Source organism: Hylobates moloch, unplaced genomic scaffold, assembly GCF_009828535.3.
Source record: "Hylobates moloch isolate HMO894 unplaced genomic scaffold, HMol_V3 SCAFFOLD_8, whole genome shotgun sequence".
NCBI classification, from domain to species: Eukaryota; Metazoa; Chordata; class Mammalia; order Primates; family Hylobatidae; genus Hylobates; species Hylobates moloch.
In genome coordinates, this window is record NW_026652283.1 from 37378175 (window position 1) to 37399055 (window position 20881).

The window sequence follows — 20881 nt, forward strand, 5'->3', positions numbered from 1 at the left end:
ATCTAAGTCAACACCATAATGTGGCACTGACATTCAGGTAATTTCATATTGTTTGGTTTATTTATTGCAATCATGTGGCTTTTAATAGATTTCATTTTTCTGACATGTTTTTACATGTGGTTTTTTCTTATACCTCCATTTTCAAGTTAACTGTAAGTCACACTCTACTGACAGAAATGAAAATTTGGGCAAATTGGTCAACACTCCTGACTCCCAAATTATCTAGTATAGACTATCTCTAACTGCACGGAAACTGGCGTTTCCTTATCCTCATCTGTATAATGGCAACATTTCTCTGCTGCTTCAAAAAATGGTATTAATTCTAGGCAGGGAAATAAGAACACCCAAATGTTCTTCAGTGTCTCTTTCTTTCACACACACACACTCCCCACAGGGACACAGGAAAGCCCTGGAAACATATCGTACACATACAGCCTTCACTCTCCACCACTTCCTCTCCACTGACAGAGGCAGCCATGCTGCCAAGGTAGCAACCCCCACATGAAATACAAAAGAGTGGAGGCGAAACAGCTCAATCAAAACAGCTTGGGAACGGAAAGGAGGGTATGCTTGTCAGAGAAAGTCTCCAGGGATAGGCCAGAAAACTTTTGTTTCTGCCTTGAACATCCTGAGCAAATAACCCTGTTCCAGGTCTGCAGACCTCAGCTCAGAGGCCAACTCCTCCCTTTAACCTTTCACAGAAGGCGTAACAGGAAAACTCGCTGTTATTTGAAAAGTCCATTGTGAGAAATGTCAGAGTGCAGCTTATAAGCATACCCTGGGGAGCACAGCTGAGAGCAATTTTGAAAACCAAGCAGTTAGAAACTGATGAAGTAGAATGCACAGGTAGAAGACAGCTTGGCACTGCTTCAGCATATGGGGCTGCTTGCTTCAGGCCAGATGCCACAGACTGACCCAGCAGGATGCAGATTACTCAACTTTCTGAGATAGAAGCTGGCTCTTCAGCTTTTCTCTGCAAGGCTGCTTCATTTATTCTGATTAAGATTCATTCACTCTAGCCACCCCACTTCCATAAGCCTCCAGCTGACTCAGGTTGCCCTCAGTTAAGGACAATAAACATTGAGCTGTATCAAAAACAAACAAACAAAAAACAGAGGAGCCATTTCTTAACAGGCAGGATGGCAGTCCTCTTGAAATTGTGAACTTGAATCTGAAATTAAGGCTACAGAAGTGAAACTGAATCAATGTTAACCCCCGACTCCATCTCCCAGCTCTGGTAATATTAGTCATTCCCCTTATTACCTAAAAGTGAAAGAATTCATAAGCATATATTTATTTCAAACTCAAATGTGCTGCTGGATTAGAATCAAAACATAATGTTAAGCCAGTTGGAAGAAAGAGAGCATTCCTAAAAATCCTGTCATCTGCTGAAAGAGTTTAAAAAGAGGAACTGAAGTGAGATGCACTGGGCACCCATCTTTAGGGGCAGAGTCTGCAGTGGGTAGAGTTCCAGATAGGCCTTGGCTGGCATTCCTCCCTGCTTCTGTTTCCCTTTGGACAGCGTCTGTGATGGCTAACTCACCATTCAGGGACATTCGTAATTCTTTCTCTTCTTAGGGCATTTTATAGTTTCTTTTTGTGATTGGCCAGGGAAGTTCAAGATTTATATAATTGGTGCTTGCTTCATGCTAAGCATTGGAATGGTTCACCTGAGATCCTGAGTAACAAACCTGATGCCAAAAGGGCAGGAGCACCCTAATGCAGAAGACTTTCAAGTGCTGATGGGCTGGGTGTATCTAACGCCCATGAAATCACCACAGGAACACACTTCCAACTTGGGGGCAAAGGCTGCAGCTATAGCACTCTTTCCACATTTCCAAATAACCACTCTAACTGCTTATTTAGGAAATGCGGATTATTAAAGGTGAGACAGAGAGAGCACTGGATAGAAAGGAAAACTGGAGATATACCATCTTATGGACGGGAACTTCACCTACGTAATTCTTGGCAGAAGGTTATTCTATTAAGACCAGCTTGAGACATCAAATTGTCTAGTCTCCTACATTCCCAGGATTCTGCAAGGAAGACTAGGCCTCTATTGTCATGGCACGACCTTGGGACCCTAGGGAACCCTCAAACTCCTTGAAGGGAATCTTGATGTCAGCAATGCCATCACTCTCAAAGGGAATTTCTGTTCCCTAAGAATGGCAAAGGTATTAACAGACTGCAAGCTTCATGAGGGCAGAAACCGTATCTGTCTTGCTCACCAATGTATTTATTTTCCTTTTTTTTTTTTTTATTATACTTTAGGTTTTAGGGTACATGTGCACACTGTGCAGGTTTGTTACATATGTATCCATGTGCCATGTTGATTTCCTGCACCCAATAACTCATCATTTAGCATTAGGTATATCTCCTAATGCTGTCCCTCCCCCCTCCCCCAACCCCACAACAGTCCCCGGAGTGTGATGTTCCCCTTCCTGTGTCCATGAGTTCTCATTGTTCAATTCCCACCTATGAGTGAGAACATGCGGTGTTTGGTTTTTTGTCCTTGCGATAGTTTACTGAGAATGATGTTTTCCAGTTTCATCCATGTCCCTACAAAGGATATGAACTCATCCTTTTTCATGGCTGCATAGTATTCCATGGTGTATATGTGCCACATTTTCTTAATCCAGTCTATCGTTGTTGGACATTTGGGTTGGTTCCAACTCTTTGCTATTGTGAATAGTGCCACAATAAACATACGTGTGCATGTGTCTTTATAGCAGCATGATTTATAGTCCTTTGGGTATATACCCAGTAATGGGATGGCTGGGTCAAATGGTATTTCTAGTTCTAGATCCCTGAGGAATCGCCACACTGACTTCCACAATGGTTGAACTAGTTTACAGTCCCACCAACAGTGTAAAAGTGTTCCTATTTCTCCACATCCTCTCCAGCACCTGTTGTTTCCTGATTTTTTAATGATGGCCATTCTAACTGGTGTGAGATGGTATCTCACTGTGGTTTTGATTTGCATTTCTCTGATGGCCAGTGATGATGAGCATTTCTTCATGTGTTTTTTGGCTGCATAAATGTCTTCTTTTGAGAAGTGTCTGTTCATGTCCTCTGCCCACTTTTTGATGGGGTTTTTTTTTCTTGTAAATTTGTTTGAGTTCATTGTAGATTCTGGATATTAGCCCTTTGTCAGATGAGTAGGTTGCAAAAATTTTCTCCCATTCTGTAGGTTGCCTGTTCACTCTGATGGTAGTTTCTTTGGCTGTGCAGAAGCTCTTTAGTTTGATGAGATCCCATTTGTCAATTTTGGCTTTTGTTGCCATTGCTTTTGGTGTTTTAGACATGAAGTCCTTGCCCACGCCTATGTCCTGAATGGTATTGCCTAGGTTTTCTTGTAGGATTTTAATGGTTTTAGGTCTAACATGTAAGTCTTTAATCCATCTTGAATTAATTTTTGTATAAGGTGTAAGGAAGGGGTCCAGTTTCAGCTGGATCCCTTTTTTTCTTTTCTTGAGACAGTCTCACTCTGTGGCCCGGGCTGGAGTGCAACAGCGTGATCACGGCTCACTGCAGCCTTGACTTCCTGGGCTCAAGCGATCCTCTTACCTCAGTCTCTCAAGTAGCTGGGACCACAGACGCACACCATCAAGCACAGCTAACTTTGTATTATTTTTTTGTTACAGGGTCTATGTTGTCCAGACTGGTCTCAAATTCCTGGCCTCAAACGATCCACCTGCCTCGGCCTCCCAAACTGCTGGGATTACAAGCATGAGCCACTGTGCCTGGCCTTACCACTGCATTTCTAATCCCTAGGATAGCAGGCACCTGATAAATATGTTTTGAAGGAAGGAAGCACAAGACAAACTCTGCAAGCTACTTCTTTTTTTTTTTTTTGAGATGGAATCTAACTCTGTCATGCAGGCTAGAGTGCAATGGTGCAATCTCGGCTCACCGCAACCTCTCCCTCCTGGGTTCAAGTGATTCTCCTGCCTCAGCCTCCTGAGTAGCTGGGATTACAGACATGTACCACCACACCTGGCTAACTTTTGTATTTTTAGTAGAGACAGGATTTCACCACGTTGGCCAGGCTGGTCTTGAACTCCTGACCTCAGGTGATCCACCGGCCTCGGCCTCCCAAAGTGCTGGGATTATAGGCGTGAGCCACCGCGCCCAGCCTACAAGCTACTTCTAACCCAAAACCCAAAAGTGTTGTTGAATCAGCCCCAGTCAAAACACTGTCCTGACCAAAGACAGAGCCGACCTGGCCTACCACAAGGCCTTGCCAAGCATGGGCACGTATCAGCTTTGGGGGAAGTGAACTAGGGCAGAGAGCAAGGTGGAGTCGTGGCAGCAGAACAGAGTCCTCTTCCAGAGGAAATGTTTCCTTAGCTGGGGGAAGAAACAAGTGGCCCATCATGCTCCTCAGTGGCATATTACAATCACGGTAAATGCACAATACAATTCATTCTGTCATGGGCTTCAATTAGTCTCAGACCTGTAAAGCTGTATGAATGAAGGCCTACTTTCCCCAACAATACAGAAAGGCCAGCTGCCTACCTCATACTTAATAATGTGCAGACAAAGCTCCCACTGGACAGAGGTTTAAGAAGCCAGCAGAGAACTCAACCCTCCTGCCTGCTGGGTCATCTGGAGGTTAGACAAGAATTTAACCATATTAAACTTTTACGTTATTGCTAACAATTGCTGAGTTTTATTTATGTACCTGGGAGTAGGCTAAGCCCTTTGCATGAATATTTTATTTAATACTCACAATCCTGTTAAGAGGTGCTGTCATTTCCATTTTATAGATGAAGAACCTGATGGAAAGTAGGTTTCAGTAACAGCACCCAGTACATAATAAAACCAGGACTGAGACTTGTCTGACACCCAAGTCCATGCTCCACGCCCTTGGCCACTCTGTCTCCTATCTCTTGCTCAGTTGATGAAAAGGCAGGTGGTCAAGACCAATTCTTACAACTTCTCTCTGGAACTTATCCAGTACTATCTGGAGTCGAAAGTGGCTGGATCTGGGCCGGGCGCGGTGGCTCAAGCCTGTAATCCCAGCACTTTGGGAGGCCGAGGCGGGCGGATCACGAGGTCAGGAGATCGAGACCACGGTGAAACCCCGTCTCTACTAAAAATACAAAAAATTAGCCGGGCGTGGTGGCGGGCGCCTGTAGTCCCAGCTACTCGCGAGGCTGAGGCAGGAGAATGGCGTGAACCCGGAAGGCGGAGCTTGCAGTGAGCTGAGATTGCGCCACTGCACTCCAGCCTGGGGGACAGAGCAAGACTCCGCCTCAAAAAAAAAAAAAAAAAAAAAAGAAAGTGGCTGGATCTTAACCACACGGGCTTTTCTTAGGAAAGCTGTTGGAAGAAGGATCAGAAAGAAAGTTCAAAAGGCAGGTCCTCAAATCAATTGAGGCTATCCATTCTGACCCAAACCCTTCACTACTGTTCATCTGAAAATAGGTATCCATAGGGAAGAGCTGAGGCTTTAAAAAAAATACAAAAGTGTCCAAACACTAACCACACACATAGTTCTTGACTATGTTCCTGACAGTTCCACACAATGCCTTGAATTAGAAGCTGTTCCAATTACTGAGATTTTTATAAAATCTCCAAAATAAGCCAAAAGGCTATGCTTTGGCCCTGCAATTGTTGTTTGTTTTTATAAACTCCTCTGCTGTTTTATTATTTCCTCCCTTAAGGAATTCCTGAGGAGAATAAATTTAAGATAGTTTTTAAATTGAGTTGGATTTACTGCCCAATTATGCTAATTTTCTCATCCCTCTTCATTTTGTCACACAAATGGGGAAGTAAGTTTATATTTGCACAGGTCTTCTAAAGGGCAAAAAGAACCCACCAAAATTATGGTTTTCCAAGATAGTAGGATTTAAGATGATTATCTTTCACTAAAGTGTTTAAGCAAGACACAATGATTTAACTTCACAGAGAGAGAGACCAACTTTAGCAAATTCTGATTGGCCTTACTTATGTCAATTAAATCATGATATAACAAGATCCCATAGACTTGCTCAATGCTAGCTGAATTTTAGAATCAAAAACCTTGCATGGTTTGTGTTAATAGCCAGAAAACTCTACCTTCCCCCAACTGACATGTACTCAAGTCATTATCCTACAGTCTGAGGAGACAGATTTAGGATTAATAATTTATTACCTTCCTGTACTGCAATGTAGTTAAGAATATAGGACAATTTGGCAGGAGAAAGTTCCTGTTGAAGACTCATTGCTGTAAGATATATTCCATTAGTCATCTGCCTCAATTTGGGTGCCCAGCAGATACATGAAGAGCAGAGATATAATGCCACCTAAAAAGTCTCCTGAAAATGCTTTTCCCCTGAAGATTAAGACCAATGCACATTCAAAATATACCATTCTCTTAAAGGAAAAAGACACCACTAGCTCTGACTGGTACGACAGAGGCTACAGCCCTCAAAGTAAGGGCAAAGGAGGCAAGTGAGGGCAAGGCCTACAGGTACCTTTTGCCTGCCAGGGACACTTACTTGGGTTCAGGAATACAGGCAGGTATGAGAACAGCAACAACAAAAAAAGGCGACTAGTGGTAAAGAGACTTCTTGCTAAGGCAGGAGGTGATTTTTGTCCCATCTGCAGTCTCTGTGGAGGTTGAGGGTGATAATTAATCTCTCCCACCCAGAGTTTGGGAATAATTAAAATATAAAGCATGGCAGTTAGGTGCAGATGAAGATCAAATATTATCTCTATAGTAAGTGATAAGGATGACTGGAGAACATGGCTGAGATGTGTAATCACAAATGGCCTTTCTTATACTTTCCTATACTGAATTAAACTTACCTAATTGGACAAAATGCAAGCTGACCTGCCATGGGCAGACCGGCTAGAGCATGGAAGTGGAACAAGACATAAAAATCCTGAAGACTGGGCCAGGCGTGGTGGCTCATGCCTGTAATCCTAGCACTTTGGGAGGCCAAGGCGAGCAGATTGCCCGAGCTCAGGAGTTCGAGACCAGCCTGGGCAACACAGTGAAACCCCATCTCTACTAAAAATACAAAAAATTAGGCAAGCACGGCGGCACGCACCTGTAGTCCCCAGCTACTCGGGAGGCTGAGGCAGGAGAATCGCTTGAACCCAGGAGGTGGAAGTTGCAGTGAGCCAAGATTGTGCCACTGCACTCCAGCCTAGGTGACAGAGTGAGAATCCATCTCAAAAAAAAAAAAAAAAAAAAAAAAAAAAGTCCTGAAGACTGGCCACTCCATACAATGGGATTCTTTTCTAATCTCATCAATCAGAAAAATCACTCTGCCACTCATGGAGTGAGTCAGAGGAAAGGCAGAGTATATAGCAAAAATTACTCCCCAGAACTTGTTCCCTCCTGGGGAGTGAAGTGCCCACTTAACAGGCTGAGGTTGAAAAACAGAGCAGGAAAGAATGATGTTCCCTAACATGTATATTCCAAGGTACATTATCTTTAATCCAACAAACCTTTATTGCTACCTACTACAGCAGGTATAGTGCTAGATGCTAGAGATGTAACTATGAGTAAAATAGTTTCATGGAGTAGACAGACACAAAAACAACTAATCAAAGTAGACGTCTGCTCAAAGCCATAATGGAGTAGCTGATAACAGACTCACCGTCCTGCCGTAAACAACTACAAAACTGGACAGAAGATACAATCCAACTGTTTTTAGTCAGGAGATAACAGGCAGGGCAAGGTTGCAATCCTGAGAAGGGAAACCTGAAGTAAGCCCCGTAACTGCCCAGCTGTATGTTAAGGGACAATTTCCCAACCATGACGTAGGAAGCTGGAACCCAAACAGAACACATGGGTCTCACTGAGCCCAGGAAGCAGAGATGTGAGTTTGGCTAGAAGTTGAGGGCTGAGAATTTGAGAGGAAGGAGCTGTGAAGAAAGGGGGCCCCAGAAGTCCAGTGGGAGGGTCCCCTGCCAGTCTGTGGCTAGACTGTAAAGACATGCGGCAAGACCACATGATGTTTATGCTACAGGGCTGAGCATAAACATGGTAGATGCTACAGGGCTGAGAGGGAGACTCACTAGAGGTCAAGCAGTGCCCTCTAGGGGGGCAAGAGGAACATGCTGGAACTCTGGCCCTGCCAGAGTGAAGAGTGAAGCAATCACATTAATGCCATATACCAGCAGAGCCACCAGAAAGGCTTACCTTAGGAGTAAGGACCACACTCTAGGGCAAAACCTACTCTGAACCTCTCCTCACAAAGCCTAAGGCCACACAGAGTATAACATGGTATAATCATAGAGAGATGCATAGACATTATGAGAACATTAGAGAAGTCCACACCAGGGGTCTCAGGAAAAGCATGAGAAAGGAGCTTATGTTTACCTGAATTGGAATACATCAGGCAGAATGGTAATGCCATATGCAGAGAAATGGAGCCCTCTACACAGATATGTGAGATGAACTGTGACACGCATGTGAAGGACAGAAAAGAATAGAGAATGACTCAGGCAGCCGGGTGCGGTGGCTCACACCTGTAACCCCAGCACTTTGGGAGGGTGAGGCAGGCGGATCATTTGAGGTCAGGAGTTTGAGACCAGCCTGGCCAACATGGTGAAACCCTGTCTGTAGTAAAAATACAAAAATTAGCTGGGCATGGTGGTGAGTGCCTGTAATCTCAGCTACTCAGGAGGCTGAGGCAGGAGAATCGCTTGAAACTGAGAGGCAGAGGTTGCAGTGAGCCAAGATCGTGCCACTGCACTCCAGCCCGGGCGACAAAGCAAGACTCTGCCTTGAAAAAAAAAAAAGACTCAGGGATTTCTACCTCAGAATATGGCTAGAGGTGGTCTTTTCATGGTTATAGGGAATAAAGGAGACGAAAGGGGTAAAAGATCACAGGTTCAGTTTTGCTATACTAAGTTAGAGGTAGCCGTGAGACATCTTGGCTGGAGATGTGCAACATACAGATGGCTAAGTGGTCTGGAGCTCAGGAATAGTTATAAATTTGGAAGTAGTGAGCACATAGGTTACAAGTGAGGAAATGAATGAGACTGCCCAGGGAGACCACAAGTGGGACAAAAAGGGTGAAACAGAACCCTGACAAACAAAAGATATAAGGGAGAGAAGGGAGTGGGGAAAAAATAATTAGAAAGTGCTGTGCATTGGCTAGGAGGAGGACAAAACAAAGCATGGTATAACTTAAGGCAAGTGAGGAAACGGTCTCAAGAAGGTAATCAATGGTGTCAAATGCAGCAGAGATGTCAAGTAAGGTAAGAAGTAAAGGTGTCCAACTAGGAAGGTCACTAGTTACCCTGGCAAAAGCCAAGGTTTGGGCAGAAGCCAGATCTTACTGAACTCAGAAGAGGACGAAGGTGGGAGAATGGAAATAGCAAATGTGGTCTACTCTTTCAGAAAGCTTCACTGACTGCAAAGATCAAGTCAGGGAACTGAACAGCAATCTTTCACGAAGAACAGTGCCTGCCTCAATAAATATTTATTGACTGAGTAAGTAATTTTAAAAATGAACAAAAGAATGAAGAAATCTATACCCATCTAGTTGTTTCCCTAGTCCTTGTCTCTTACTGTGTCAGTTTGTCCATCTATAAACTGAATATGTATTAGGCCCAAGCCAAGTTCCATTTCGTCCATGAAGCTTTACTTGATTTTTCTAACCTTCAACAACCTTCCCTACTATAATAAAAAAGATGAACAATAACGAGTGTTGGCAAGGATGTAGAGAAACTGGAACCCCCATACTTTACTGGTGGAAATGTAAAATGGTGCAGCTGCTGTAGAAAACAATTTCTCAAAAAAGTTAAACCAAGAGTTACTATATCATCCAGCAATTCCATTCCTATGTATAAATATATATATAAAGGTGAAATTTTATATATAAATTTATATACATATATAAATAATGGAATTGCTGGATCATATATACATTATTACATATTTATATATAAATAGTGGAATTGCTAGATCATATATATTATTACATATATTATATATATGATCTAGCAATTCCACTATTTATATATGTAATTATACATATATGTATACATATTACATATGTATAATTATATATGTAATTATACATATATTATATGTGATTATATATAATCCAGCAATTCCACTATTTATATACAAATTTATTTCATATATATTTATATATAAATTGCATATATATTTTAATATAGTGCAATTGGATATATACATATAGTGGAGTGGAATTACATATATATGTTTTATATATATACACATATATATACACATATATATACACATATATATACACATATATATATAGACATATATATACACATATATATATAGACATATATATACACATATATATATACACATATATATACACATATATACACATGACCCAGCAATTGTACTATTTGTATGTAAATACATGTATTTATATATACAGATACCCAAGAAAATTCAAAACATATGTTCACACAAAAATGTATACATAAATGTTAAGAGCAACATTGTTCATAATAGCCAAAAAGTAGAAACAACCCAATGTCCATCAACTGATGAATGGATAAACAAAAGTGACATATCCATAAAATAGAATATTATTAAGCCATAAAAAGAAACAAAGTACTGATACCTGCTAGGATATGGATGAACCTTGGAAATATTATGCTAAACGAAATAAGCCAGACGCAAAAGGCCACGTATTGTACGATTCCATTTATGAAATGTCCAGAATAGGCAAATCCATAGAGTCAGAAAGTAGATTTGTGGTTTCTAGTAGCTGGGGGAGGAGAGGATAGGGAGTGACTGCTAATGGGTACAGGGCTTCTTCGAGGGGTGAGAAAAAAGTTCTGGAATTAGATAGTGGTATATCTCAATTTTAAAAAACTTCTTGGCCAGGTGCAGTGGCTCACGCCTGTAATCCCAGCACTCTGGGAGGCCAAGGCGGGTAGAATGCTCAAGGCCAGGAGTTTGACACCAGCCTGGCCAACATAACAAAACCCCATCTCTACTAAAAATACAAAAATTAGCCAGGTGTGGTGACGCACCCCTGGAGTCCCAGCTACTCGGGAGGCTGGGGTACGAGAATTGCTTCAACCCCGGAGGCTGAGGTTGCAGTGAGCTGAGATCGTACCACTGCAGTCCAGCCTGGGCAACAGAGTGTGACTCTGTCTAAAAAAAAAAAAAAAAAAAAAACTTCCTCTAATCTCTTTACTACAGAACACCTAAATTCTACCCATCTATTTAGGACTACCTCTACTTGTTTGTATTGACTGAAATTACCGAGAGGTTCCTTGAAGACAGAGTCTCATCAACTTTCTCCTGGACTATTTCATTAACATCCTAATGGATACCCTAACCTCTAACCCTGACCTCCCTCCCTTTTCCATCCACCTCCATCTCCACAATTAACATTCTTCTACACTCCTGCAAAAATTATTCAGAAACTTACCAGTATTATAGTATATTTAATACAGTATTAATAGTTTTATATTTAATACTAGCATTAAAGTATTATAGTGTTTGCATTAAGAGGTGCACAAGACAAATCCCTGGGGCATGAAAAGAAAATATTAGAACTCTTCATATTTGCTTCTGTCGATCCCTTTAACATTTTGGTTTTGGCATCTCTTATACATACATAAGACATTAGTACAAAATTACATGTTATAATGTATAAATTTATATACAGGGGTACATTCTCAATTTTTCAATGGATTAAAGTGCATCATGAAAAAAATTTATAGACCATCTACCTAAAAAGATTAAAATTGAAGCTTCTTAGCATAGCATACAAGATCCTTTGTGACCTAGCCACCACCTACCTCTTCTGGAGCTGCCATACCAGCTTTGCTCTTTATATTCCAGTAGTGCTAAACTGCTTGTGGAGTTTCTTCTATATACCAGGCTGTTTCACTTTTGTACCTTTGCTCTTGCATTCCCATTGCATGGGAATACCCTTTGAATCCTTCAAATTCAACCTTCACAACTCTGTTCAGGCATCAGCTTCTCTAGAAGATGCTTCTCTAGAAAGAACTTAGGGCACCCTCTTTGCCTCCAAGCTAAATGCTTCTCCTGTGGTTCCAGTAGCACTCTGTGCGTTGCATTTTTTTTTTTTTTTTTTTTTTTTTTAAGAGACAGGGTCTCCCTCTGTCACCCACACTGGAGTACAGTGACATGATCATAGTTCACTGCAGTCTTGAACTCCCAGGCTCAGGTGATCCTCTCAACTCAGCCTTTCAAGCAGCTAGGACTACAGGTGCCCACCATCACCGGCTAATTTTTTTTATTTTTGTAGTGATGAGGTCTCACTATGTTGTCCAGGTTGGTCTTGAACTCCTGGCCTCGGGTGATCCTCCTGCCTCAGCCTCTCAAAGTGCTAGGATAAGCCAATGCACCTGGCCTCTACCTTTTCACTTGCTACTGGTAATTATTCCAGAGAAAGGATTGTATTGTACTAATTTTTGTTATCCTGGTGCCTAGTCTAGAAGCAGACTCCTAGTAAGTTCTCAAAAAATGGTTCTGAATTGAATAATTTTTCTCTGTACTCAAAATACATATTAACTAACTGTATAATCTCCTTCCCAGAGGTAGGGAAATGTCAGTACAAGTTTTCATAGCCAATTGTTAGCTTTGGGCCTAAGGACATTAGCTTCAGTGATTCTCCTTGTTTTAGATTTCTAAGGCCAATTAGGTCCTTGCAATTAGGTTTGTAACTTCAAGGTTACAAACATGCACACATAACTCTTCAGATGTATATATTCTTTCTTTGTATGTGTTAATATATTTGTTAAGATTTTAGTCAATCTTCTTGGTCTCAAAGGCATTGGTCTCCTTAAAGTGCCTTTCCATATCTCTGCTCTGATTTTGTTGTTTTTAAAGCTTAATTCTCAAAGAACAATTCCCTTATTGGTAATTTATTAATTTATTCAGTCAACAAATATTTTATGCATCTACTATGTGCCAAGCTCTTGGTACCCGCTAAGAATATCCAGCATAACTAAAACAGGCAACATGTCTGCTCTCAAGAAACTGACAATCTATTGTAGGAATTTCCAAAACTCCTGGGATCACTTCCTATTTGTCTCCAGACGAGAATCCCCAGGTCCAAAACGCTATTTTTCAAGCCACTTAACAATAAAATTAAACAGAAAAATAGCCATTCAATGGCACACAAGGAAAACACAGACAGACCATCTTTTATCAAATTGTAATCAACACTTTCTAACAGCAGGGCTTCAGCACTGAACCCAGAAGCGGAAATGAAAAAGCTCACCATGTATAAGTCAACAGTTGCCTGGGGCTCTACCAAAGATGGAGCAAACTCCTAAGTGGGAAGCAGGAGTGGAGGATAACTGCAGAGCTGCCTTAATTTGGTTAGTTTTTCAGAAATAATCCATGAGCTAAATAACAGCAGGAATCAAGAATGTATTTTATCTGAAAAAATGTAAACACTCAGGTAAACACTGAGTAAACTCATGAGTAGAGAAATACTGACTCAGGCTCCCACCAATAGGTTTTTGCTGTTATTATTTTGTTGTTGCTTTTTCAAGTAGGTTGTTTTCCCCCTTATATAAAAAGGTATACAAGTATACCAAATAAAGGCCTGGAAAACACAGAAAAATATAAAGAGATAATAATTCCTCTAGTCAAAAAAATACATAAATATTTAGTTGTACATCTTATTTCAGACTGTTTTCTATTATATAATTTTTTCTTCTTTTCACAAAATTGACACCATATTGAATATGTAGTTGCATAACTTGATTTTATCATTTAATATTAGGAGCATTTTCCCGTGTACTTTTTTTTTAAATTATTAAACATTTTTTAATTCTCAAGAGACAGGGCCTCACTATGTTGCCGGCTGGTCTCAAACCCCTAGGCTCAAGCAATCCTCCCATCTTAGCCCCCGAGTAGCTGGGTCTAGAGACGTGTGCCACTACACCCAGCTTTTCTTTTAAAATATGAATTTTAGGACTGGATAGTATCCCACCATGTGGAGATGCAAAGATTTCACCACTCTCCTATAATTAAGCAGGTTTTAGCAATATTTTGCAGCACAGAATAAGTGAGTGTTGAGGGGTGCTCTCATTCACAACTATCTAAATGTATCCTTCAGATAAATTCTTAAATGAAGAATTAAGTCGAAAAATATGAATTTTTTTAGGGCTCTTGATATTTATGCCAAGAAGTTCTCTGTTCAAACTCCTCAGCACTATATGAGGACAACCACATCACCTCTTGGCAGCACTAGATATTTTTACTTTAATCTTCATCAATATGATAGATTTAAAAGGATATTTCATTTTAATCTGTCATTTTGATTGGTAATGAGAATGAACATTTTAAATATATTCATTTTAATTTCTTATTTATGGCACTCTGTTTATGCCTTTTATTTATTTGTTCTTTTTTCCTTTTAGATAGAGTCTCACTCTGTTGGCCAGGCTGGAATGCTGTGGTGCGGTCTTGGTTCACTGCAACCTTGGCCTCCCGGGTTCAAGCGATTCTCCTGCCTCAGCCTCCTGAGTAGCTGGGATTACATGTGCACGCCATCACACACAGCTAATTTTTTGTATTTTTAGTAGAGACGGCGTTTCCCTATGTTGGTCAGGGTGGTCTCGAACTCCTAACCTCAGGTGATCCACCCACCTCAGCTTCCCAAGGTGCTGGGATTACAGGCATGAGCCACCATGCCCAGCCCTATTTATTTTTTCTATTAGGATATTCCTTTAAAAAAAAAATGGGAAGGAGCTCCAATTAAATCAAAGTATGTAACAAATATGTCTGTCACATGTTGCTTGCATGTTCCCTCAATTTGAACATACATGGCTCTTGATCTTTTAATTTCCATGATAAAAGCTCCAAATTTTTCTAAAATAGAACTGGCATAACCTAATCCCCACCAGAACTACTCCTAACACCACCACCTTTGCACTTCTATACTTAATTAGGGTGCTGTTTTTAAGCACCAAGCTCAAGGTTACTAAAGACTTGCACAATGAGCCTACAATGCTGTGTTTAACCAAGTGCTAGATTGGAAAGCACAGAAAGACTTGGAATCGCTTCTTCATCCTCTATACTTTAAATCCCTCAAATAGCAAGCTGCTTACCATGGTACTGGGTAAAAAAAAAATTGCCGCCGGGCATGGTGGCTCATGCCTGTAATCCCACTTTGGGAGGCCTAGATGGGCAGATAACAAGGTCAAGAGATGGAGACCATCCTGGCCAACACGGTGAAACCCAGTCTCTACTAAAGATACAAAAATTAGCTGGGTGTGGTGGCGCGTGCCTGTAGTTCCACCTACTCGGGAGGCTGATGCAGGAGAATCATGTGAACCTGGGAGATGGAGGTTGCAGTGAGCAAAGATCTTACTGCACCACTGCACTCCAGTCGGGTGACAGAGTGAGACTCTGTTTCAAAAAAAAAAAAAAAAAAAAAATTGCCTTTGGTCCTCCAAAACATCACCTGTGGTTGGAAGGCAGAGTACCAGAAGAGAAACAGTATGAGCTCTACAGTGGACAAACCTGGATTTAGAATCCTAGCTCCATCATGTTCTTGCTATGTGACCTTGGCCAAGTCATTTTGCCTTCCTAGGCCTCAATTTCCTTATCTACAAAATGAGGAGAAAACTATCTATTTTGGGGTTATCATGAAGATTAAATGAGATAAGGTATGTAATGTTTACAATTAGGAGTCTGGTATGTGGTAGGTGTGCTTCAAAAAATGTGATTTACACCAGGCATGGTGGTTGGTGCCTGCGATCCCAGCTATTCAGTAGGCCAAGGTTGGAGGATCGACTGAAGCCAGGAGTTCAAGACCAACCTGGGCAAAACAGCAAGACTCCATCTCTTAAAAAAAATGTAAAAATTAGCCAGGCAGATGGGTGCAGTTGCTCATGTCTGTAATCTCAGCACTTTGGGAGGCCGAGGCATGCAGATCACTTGAGGTCAGGAGTTTGAGACCAGTGTGGCCAACATGGCAAAACTCTACCTCTACTAAAATATAAAAATTATAAAATATAAAAATTAGCCAGGTGTGGTGGTGTGCGCCTGTAATACCAGCTACTCGGGACACTGAGGCAGGAGAATCGCTTGAACCCGGGAGGCAGTTTGCAGTGAGCTGAGATTGTGCCACTGCACTCCAGCCTAGGTGATGGAGTGACACTGTCTTAAAAGAAAAAAAAAAAAAATTAGCCGGGCATACTAGCTCATGCCTGGAGGCTGAAGCAAGAGGACAGCTTGAGCCTAGGAGTTTGAGGCTGCAGGCAGCTATGATCACACCATCGCACTCCAGCCTGGGTGACAAGACCCCATCTCTTTTTTTTAAAGAAGTGATTTTTCCCTACTCTGATGGTGCTAAATCAATTACTTATTTAATTCTAATGATCTTATATAAAATGTTGACCTGAAATAGCTGTCCCAGCAAAGCATCATCTGGGGTAAAAAAAAACATGTAGATCAGCTTTCTGTCAAGTACAACTTCCACTGCTATAATTATGCAATCATCAACCATCACTGCAAGACAACAAAAACCCCAAAGCTGATGTTCCTGAAATTGCTAAATACAATAATTACTAGAGTCTCAAAATCATGACCACCAATTCCTTTAGGAAAGCAACAGAAATCTTTGTAATTATAAGGGAAAAAGGCTGATTAGTTATCCCGGACGGTGGTCTCTACAGCAGAAGGTTTTTGGTCACTGGCCAGGATGGCAGCATACTCAGAAATCTTTCTCAAATTGCTGTTTTCTCACACTCATACTATGAAAGCACAATATCAACAAAAGAACTTAAAAGAAAGAAAGAAAGAAAGAAAGAAAGAAAGAAAGAAAGAAAGAAAGGGCATTCTCCTTTGAAATTTAGCCTTCTTGGCACTGATTCCTGGCAAGAAATTTTACCCTGGTGAAATAATCTCTAGGAGGAAAGCATAGTCTACAAAATCTATCAACATAGCCCCTTCCTATGGAAAAAGTAAGGAACGCATTTTTCCCATAAGTGTAGATTCCTTTAGGAAAGGAAAGGAAGTTCAAGACCAGCCTGGGCAAATAGCAAGACTAAGCACCCATGCTGAGTGCTGTGCTACATGCTTTAATTATACTATCCCTCAAATCAAACCATGAGGTAGATATAACCCTTCCTCAAAGATAATAGGTAATTTGCTCAAGGTTTTATAGTCATTAAGTGGAAATACGCAGTTGACTTTTATCAAGTCTTAAAACGGTTGTGCCAATTCTCCCTTATGAAAAAGAATCCAATTTAAATTCTGGTTCCAAAACAAAACAAATAAATAAACCTAACAGACTGAGTATTCACCAAAAGGATGACCATTTCTGTTAATTAGCAGATTGCTTTTCTGCCTCCTAATAGTCCTTAAAATGAACTGAGGGACTCACATAAAGTGCCCTTTTCCAAAAAAAAATCTTAAATCTATAAAGAAAATGGTACCTGTTGACAACCACAGAACGCTGAAGCAAAAGCAAGTATAAAACAGGTACAGGCTTCTCAACCACTTCGCAGATGTCTGCCAATAATATCCTGATAAAATCCAGGAAGCAGGATTTGGCTTGACTCCCAGCCTCTTCTCCATGGCCCTCCAGACAGGCAGAACCAGTACACTAGAAGGACAGAAAGAGAAGAAATTACATGCCAAGTAATTAATAATTAATTCCTGGAAATGTGGAATGCTAGAAAATACGACAGATTAGGGGAAAGAAAAATTTCAAGTTTGTCTTTAATGGCTCAACCCTGCCTATAAATTTTAAACCTGGGCTTTGAGGTAGCCTGTAATTATCACAATAACAACACAGCAAGGGATATCAAATGAATCCACTGAAAACTGAAACTTTATATTTCTTTTTTTTTTTAATCTAACAGTAAATCACCTATGTGGTAAAATGGAAACAGCACCAGCCCGCAGACAAGAAGATCTGAGTTTTAGTTGCAGCTCTGCCACTAACAGCTTTGTGACTTCGACCAAACACACTTTCTTACTTTTGAGGAGAAGAGGTTGCACCCTCAGAGGTAAAGTAACCTGAGGGTTATGTCTGGCCCAGTATTTTTTAAATTTCTGAATGCAAATGTCTTTAGGCAGGGCTTGCACTCTCCAGTCTGCTACTGTCCCCGCCCACCACTATTATCGTGAAAATCTATTCAATTTACACCTCAATGCTACCCACCCCAATCCCTGCATTCAACAAATATTTATGTCAGGCACTATGCTGGCTACTCCAGAATCTAGGGGCTGGATTATTTAGGTCTCTTCCAGCAGAAAAACTCATTTACCATAAATGTCTTCCCTCATATAAAACTTTGCTATATTGTCTAAATTAGTACGTAAATATTGGCAACATTATGAGGGTTGACTGAGTTCTGAAGAAGCAATTCAAAAACTTCTGTCCAACTATGTACCTGTCATCTACATCCAGCAAATGACACAGGCTGCCAACCCCTAACTTCTGTCCACGGCCAGCATTTCCTGGGCTGGATACCAATGCTGACTAATACCAGGAAACAGACACAGACATACACACAGCTGCAAAACTAAGGTGCAGCCCACCCAAGAAAAGGCTTTCGCAGAACCACACTCATCTGAAGGACTGCATCGTTCTCATTCACTTCCATCCATTCCTATTTCTAGTTGTTTTGTAGTTGTATTTCAGGGAGCAGGGGGCAGAAAGGAGGTGTGTGGGCCAGAGACATGTTCAAGAGATTATGAAATGGAGCCTAAGTTAGAAAGTACATCCAGCAACTTCTCTAGCCTCCCAAGACGGAACGAGTGAGTATGCATGTGTGCGTGTATGTGTGTGTATGAATCTTACCCAACACATTTCTGCCTATCACAAAAGGATTTAAAACTCAAGGTGACTCAACAGCTGTCATCAATAGCCTGACAGGTGGGTGGGAGAAACAGAAAAGAAATGAATAGCTTTTGAAAAATGGAGTAATAAACACCATTGGACTAACAAGCTGATTAGAAGTGCCATGTCTAACAAATCCTGTGTAAGAGAAAGGCAGAGTTAATTTCATTTGAACTCCTAACCAGTCATTCCTCTGAAACCTATAATTGCCTAAGGGCACAAATCACTGCTAGGGTCCAGTTAAAGGCTTGCTGACCAAACGCAAGAACAACAACACATAACCAAGATCCAAATAGTTTGTTATTGAATCAAAGGGTAACAACCCAGGGAGAGAACACACACCCCCACAATACTTGACAAATGAAAATCTAGAAAAGCTCACAATAGTTCTGGCATTTAGGGCGTTACAAGTACACCCAAAATAAAAGCACTCTGTTGCAGCAGCTGTTCAGACAGAGCAGGGGGTAACGTTTACTTAGTACTTCAGGTTGATGGGGGATGTATCATAGTTCAGTCTGTCAACTACATACGTGGAACTCCATTTATGTACACAGCGATAAGATATGTTTGAACGATGGCGCACGTCTGAAACAGCCTATTCAGCTGGTATGAGTAATCGAGAATAAAGCTCTTTTTTAAAAAGTCTCAGATATTTGGGAAAGTTACAGAACAGACTGCCATGAATAGCTTTGCTTATATTTGCAGACACTGTTTTCCAAATAGCTGGAAAAATGAACAGATTGTTCTGGGAGGTCGTCTTTCCAATTTGTTCCTAGTTTTCAGTCTGTTAATCACAGGAGAGAGCACAAGGAGAGTCAGCTAATGCTCTTCACTAACTGCAACTACTGTCAGCTGGACACAACCACGATGAGACCAGAAGCCAAAGAGTTCCTGGAATCCCGCCAGAGGTTATCCATTTTGACTTCCTTCATTTCACCTTTGTGCTCACTGCAGCCACTACAGGACCCTCTGTGGGGCATAATTTTCAAAATCCTGGATGAGGCAGGTTTCACATTATAATGGACACATCGTGCTCAACCCCGTCCCCTCTTCATTCTGCATCAACTTTCTATCTTGGTGGGGAGACCAAACATCAGAGACAGCAACTAAAGGCTAGGCTGCAGAGGTCGAAGGTGGAAGAAGGACGGCAGCGCCCCGAACCCTGGCTGTCTGCCTGGCTGTCAGGGGATGGAGGGAGCTGCATGCCTAGGCCCAGGCCCGACAGAAGCGGGGTTCAGCCTGGGACCCAAGCTGCGCACCTGCAAGGACAGAAGAGCTGGCTGCCCTGGCCGAGCCAGGGGCGCCACCTCCGGACCCAACATCCGGCCAGCGCACCCGCTGGCATCGCCCGTCCCGCTTGCCCCTCCCCTGAGCCCATGGTCCTCGGCCTGGCAGCCAGCCGCCGCCGGCCACCTACCGGGGCTCAGGGCCACATAGCGGGGCCCCGGCTTTCGGCGGCCTCCGCCTCCTCCTGGTCCATGGGCTCGGGGACCCCCAACCTTCGCTTCCCTCACCCGGAGGAGGAGGAAGAGGAAGAAGGTAGTGCGGGCTCCCCACCCGGACAGCTACCTCTCGCCTCAGCCTCCCTGGACAGCGACGGCGGCCGGAAACGCCGCCTCCTCCCACCTCCCCGGGACCAACCCGGAAACACACTCTCCATGCTAACCAAGCCCTCCCGCCCCTCCCCCGGGAAGCGCAATGCCGGCCGCGAGCCCAAGGGGGGAGGAGGGGCAGTGCTGGGCGAGTAAAACTACGCACAAGCGAAGGAATCTGGGCCCCCAGCCTCTCGCCGCCCGCTCTCCAGAGGCAGTCTGCACCTTGCCTCCTTCGCGCGAGCCCCAGGCCCCAGACTCGGGCAATACCCACAAGCAAGATGGCGGCAACGGCGGCACCCCCTACTGCTTAGCGCCCTGACTTGCCATTGGCCAGAGCCCGGAGTGAAGCAGCCGCGGATTGGTCAAGAACGGTGCGGGGGTGGGGGTGGAGCTGCAGCAGCCTGGAGCCAGGAGTGGGCAACGCGGCGTGAGCAGCGGCCCGAGGCTCCCGGAGCATCGCGCTGGGAGAAGACTTCGCCGCTCGGGGCCGCAGCCTGG

The 20881-nt window shown here is 42.5% G+C and overlaps 1 protein-coding gene across 5 annotated transcripts in view; it reads right to left on the reverse strand.

The window, feature by feature from the left end:
- The window catches only part of KIAA0319L (KIAA0319 like), a 124710-nt gene extending 103830 nt beyond the window's left edge, over positions 1-20880 (reverse strand). The window contains exons 1-2 of one of the 5 annotated variants that reach the window (XM_032160221.2): positions 20547-20880; positions 17377-17546 (exon numbers count right to left, since the gene is read on the reverse strand). In XM_032160221.2, coding sequence (XP_032016112.1) covers positions 17377-17518 — 142 coding nt within the window. In that variant the 5' untranslated portion in view covers positions 17519-17546; positions 20547-20880. Of the gene's footprint in view, positions 1-17376; positions 17547-20205; positions 20425-20546 lie in introns of those variants that run through there. The other 4 variants (XM_032160220.2, XM_032160222.2, XM_032160219.2 and 1 more) reach the window with 4 other exon arrangements.
- Position 20881: the final 1 nt, after the last annotated feature.